At 45.4% G+C, this 4,081-nt stretch overlaps 1 protein-coding gene across 1 annotated transcript; it reads left to right on the plus strand.

The window, feature by feature from the left end:
- Positions 1-825: 825 nt before the first annotated feature.
- On the plus strand, positions 826-1,255 carry LOC130880399 (60S ribosomal protein L35). Its single transcript, XM_057779405.1, has one exon. The coding sequence runs from the start codon at positions 862-864 to the stop codon at positions 1,231-1,233; it is 372 nt and encodes a 123-aa protein (XP_057635388.1). The 5' UTR covers positions 826-861; the 3' UTR covers positions 1,234-1,255.
- The last annotated feature ends 2,826 nt before the right edge of the window (positions 1,256-4,081 follow it).

Below are 4,081 nucleotides of genomic sequence, written 5' to 3' on the forward strand. Positions count from 1 at the left end.
GCCTTGAACTCACAGAGATCCACCTGCCTCTGCAACCCAAGTGCAGGATTAAAGGCGTGCGCCACCACTGCCCGGCTAGCTGCTTGCTCTTAAAAGGTTGAGAGGCCAGTTTACCCCCCAGACAGCACTGCTCTGACAGTTTCCCCAAAGGAAAGCGAGTACAGAAGGCGAGGCAGAGGCAGGACTGGAGGAGGCTGGCAAGGAGAGTGTTCTTGGCTCTGCTCTCTGTCTTCCGCCTCAGTCTGTCTGGTTTAAAGCCTTTTGTATTGGTGAATGGCGCCACAGGTGGGGCACTGTCATAACCAGCTTGATTTATTAACCACAAATAACAATAAATTTCCAGCTTACCAGAAGAAAGAAAGCACTTTGACCATCAGAGTCATTTCAATGACCCCAAGGGTACAACTTCTATGTGGGAGACACAAATATACCAGGAAGCCCAAGATTTTGGAAGTTTAAAATGGACCTCCAAGTTGGGCATAGTGGTTCACGCCTTTAATCCCAGAACTTGGGAGGCAGAGGCAGGCAGATGTCTGTGAATCTGAGGCTAGTCTGGCCTACATAGTAAGTTCCAGGACAGCCAGAGCTGCGTAATGAAAGACTGTCTTAAAAACAAAAATAAAATCAAATCTATATCCAGTGGTTATCCAGGACAATGCTGACACAGCCAGGAGGAGAAGTTTTGAAGAATCTGATGGAATCCAACAGGGCCCAGGAAGCTTGCCTGCCTGAAGAGATGGAGGCTGAACCTAGCCGTGAGCAAGGTTCTTGGAGGTTTAATTCTTTTTTCTTTTTTTTTTTCAAGATTTATTTATTCCTTTTCTCTCGGACCAGGCGGCCTCAGCGGTGAGCAACGCAGCCATGGCCAAGATTAAAGCTCGGGACCTGCGCGGCAAGAAGAAGGAGGAGCTGCTAAAACAACTGGACGATTTGAAGGTGGAGCTATCCCAGCTTCGCGTCGCCAAGGTGACAGGCGGCGCCGCGTCCAAGCTCTCCAAGATACGAGTTGTCCGCAAATCCATCGCCCGTGTTCTCACCGTCATTAACCAGACTCAGAAGGAAAACCTCAGGAAATTCTACAAGGGCAAGAAGTACAAGCCTCTGGACCTGCGACCCAAGAAAACTAGAGCCATGCGCCGTCGGCTCACCAAGCACGAGGAGAAGCTGAAGACAAAGAAGCAGCAGCGGAAGGAGAGGCTGTACCCGCTACGCAAGTATGCGGTCAAGGCCTAATGGAAGGGCAATAAAGTGCAAGACGGCAAAAAAAAAAAAAAAAAAAAAAAAAAAAAGATTTATTTATTTTTTGGGCTGGGTGGTGGTAGCACACGCCTTTAATCGAGTTTGAGGCCAGCCTGGTCTATCTACAAGAGCTAGTTCCAGGACAGGCCAAAAGCTACAGAGAAACCCTTTCTCAAAAAATCAAAAAAAAAAAAAAAAGGTTTATTTATTTTTTTATGTAGTGTTTTGCTGCATATATGTCTGTGTAGGGTGCCAGATCCCCTGGAACTGGAGTTACTTTGAGTTGTGAGCTGCCATATGGGAATTGAACCCTGGTCCTCTGGAAGAGCAGTCAGTGCTCTTACCCACTGGGCAAGGAGTGTGGCTTACTGACTTGTTCCCCATGGCTTGCTCAGCCTGCTTTCTTACAGAACCCAAGACCACCAGCCTACCACCAACAATGAACTGGGTCCTCCATATCAATCACCAAGTAAGAAAATGCTGTCTCTGACTCTTTTTCCTGCTTTTGGGACCCTTTTCCTCCTACTAGGTTGCCTCATCCAGCCTTAATATGAGGGTTTGTACCTAGTCTTTTTGCAACTTGATAGGCCATATTTGGTTGCTATCCCTGAATGAATCTAGGGGAAAGGGGAGGTGAAAGGGAGGGATTGGGAGGAGAGAAGGGAGAGACAACTGTGGTTGGTACATAATATATAAGAGAAGAATAAATTAAAAAGAAAAGAAAAAGGAAACACCCTACAGTCTTGCTTACAGCAGGATTTTATAGATGCATATTTCTCAGTTGAGACTCCACCCTCTCCAATGACTCTAGTTTGTGTCTAGTTGACATAAAAACTAGCCAGGACACAAAGCAAAACCGTTTCTACTAGGTAGATAGTACTACCTAGTAAAATTTCAACATTTACTTCTAGTATCTGATCGTCAGATTGCTTGATGAGTGTGTAGTTGGTGAGCCTGATACCAGCAGAGGGCGCCCTTACCACACTTCACGCTCCAGTTTGGTCACTTAAAAAAAAAACCAAGAACAGATTTATTTATTTATTTATTTATTTATTTATTTATTTATTTAGTATAGTGTTCTGTCTGCATGTATGCCTGCGGGCCAGAAGAGGGTACCAGACCTCATATGGAGGGTTATGAGCCATCATACGGTTGCTGGGAACTGAACTCAGGACCTTTAGGAAGAACAGCCAATGCTCTTAACCACTAAACCATCTCTCCAGTCCCCAGTTTGGACACTTTTCAAACAATTACTATAGCTGGATCAATTTGTTCAAGACCTGGTTTCTCTGTGATACTCTGACTGTCTTGGAACTCATTCTGTAGACGGGGCTGGTCTTGAACTCACCGAGATCCACCGGCCTCTGCCTTCGGGTGCTGAGATTAAAGACATGTACCACCACCGCCTGGCCAGAATTCTTATTTTTAAAATACCAGTGAGCCTGTATGGCTCTTCTGATCTTTTTAAAAAAGGTTTTGTGTGTGTGTGCGCGCGTGTGCATGTGCGCGCCCTCAGGGACTAGGGGTAAGGGAAAGACACTGGATGGAGTTACAGGCAATTGTGATGTGGGTGTCTGAAGAATGCTAAATGACGGTGTCTGGTACCTATGGAGGTACCAGCTGTGTCAAACACCTGTAATCCCAGCACTCAGGAGGCCAACACAGGAAGGTTGTGAGTTCAATTCAAATCCAATCTGAGTTTAGCTCCACCTGCCCTCTCCACAAAAACAATAAACTCAGAACATCAGCTTTTGTCTCAATCTCAACATAAATTCTAAGAGATTTGTCCACATCTATACGCTAACTGGTTTCTCACTAAAATGGTCCATTGTAGGCGTAGACAACTTGTTCATCTTGAGTGGTGAGTTTAGTTCATCGTAGCTGGGGAAGAACCTCATGGACATCTTCTCATTGCCAAACATTTGATTTGGGGGGGGGGAGAATATAACAAAGTTAGCTATGGATTATTTGTTAATTTGGTGTTTTCCAAATGAAAATATCTTTTCTAAAGAATGTGAAAGACAGTGCTTTAATGCCAACAGAGGCAAAGACTTGACGCAGGCAGGTCTCTGGGTTTGAGGTCAGCTTGGTCTACAGAGCAAGTTCCAGGACTGCCTCAAAAACCAACAACAGCTGGGCAGTGGTGGTGCACGCCTTTAATTCCAGCACACACAGGTGGATCTCTGTGAGTTCGAGGCCAGCCTGATCTATAGTGTGAATTCCAGGACAGGCTCCAAAGGTACAGAGAGACCCTGTCTTGAAAAACAAACAGAAACAACAATGACAATAACAAATAAGAGCAAAATAATAACAATGTGTAAAAGATCTGAGTGTGCTACCTCCAAAGCACCACCTCTTGGGCAGCAGAGCAATTTGAACTGGAAGCAAATAAGAAATAACAAAGAAAAGTCTATGCTTCCTCTCTCCACCCGAAACCAAAGCATCAACTTCTCTTTGTGAAGCTGAGCCCTTTCTGGGGCCAGGAGGGGCTTGCAGCCCAACTAGGAAACCTCAAGTGATAGCAAAAGGAAGCCCTTTCTGCTTCCTCCAAATGATAGTAAGGGGGGGGGGAGTAATGGAGCAATGTGTATATTTCCTCTATAAAGCACACCAGATTAGAATGTAAGAATCCCCCAAAATGGGTCAGGCCCGAGTCTTTTATGAGAAGCAGGCAGATATCTTAAGTTCAAGGTCTACCTAGTGAGTTCCAGGCCAGCCAAGGCTGCAGAGCGAGACCAAGTCTCAGAAAGAGAAGGTTCTTTTGTCAGGGCCATTGATACAACAGCGAGTAGGAGAGATAAACACAAATACTGATTCAGGATTAGAGACTGATTCCTGGGCA

Source organism: Chionomys nivalis, chromosome 8 (genome assembly GCF_950005125.1).
Source record: "Chionomys nivalis chromosome 8, mChiNiv1.1, whole genome shotgun sequence".
NCBI classification, from domain to species: Eukaryota; Metazoa; Chordata; class Mammalia; order Rodentia; family Cricetidae; genus Chionomys; species Chionomys nivalis.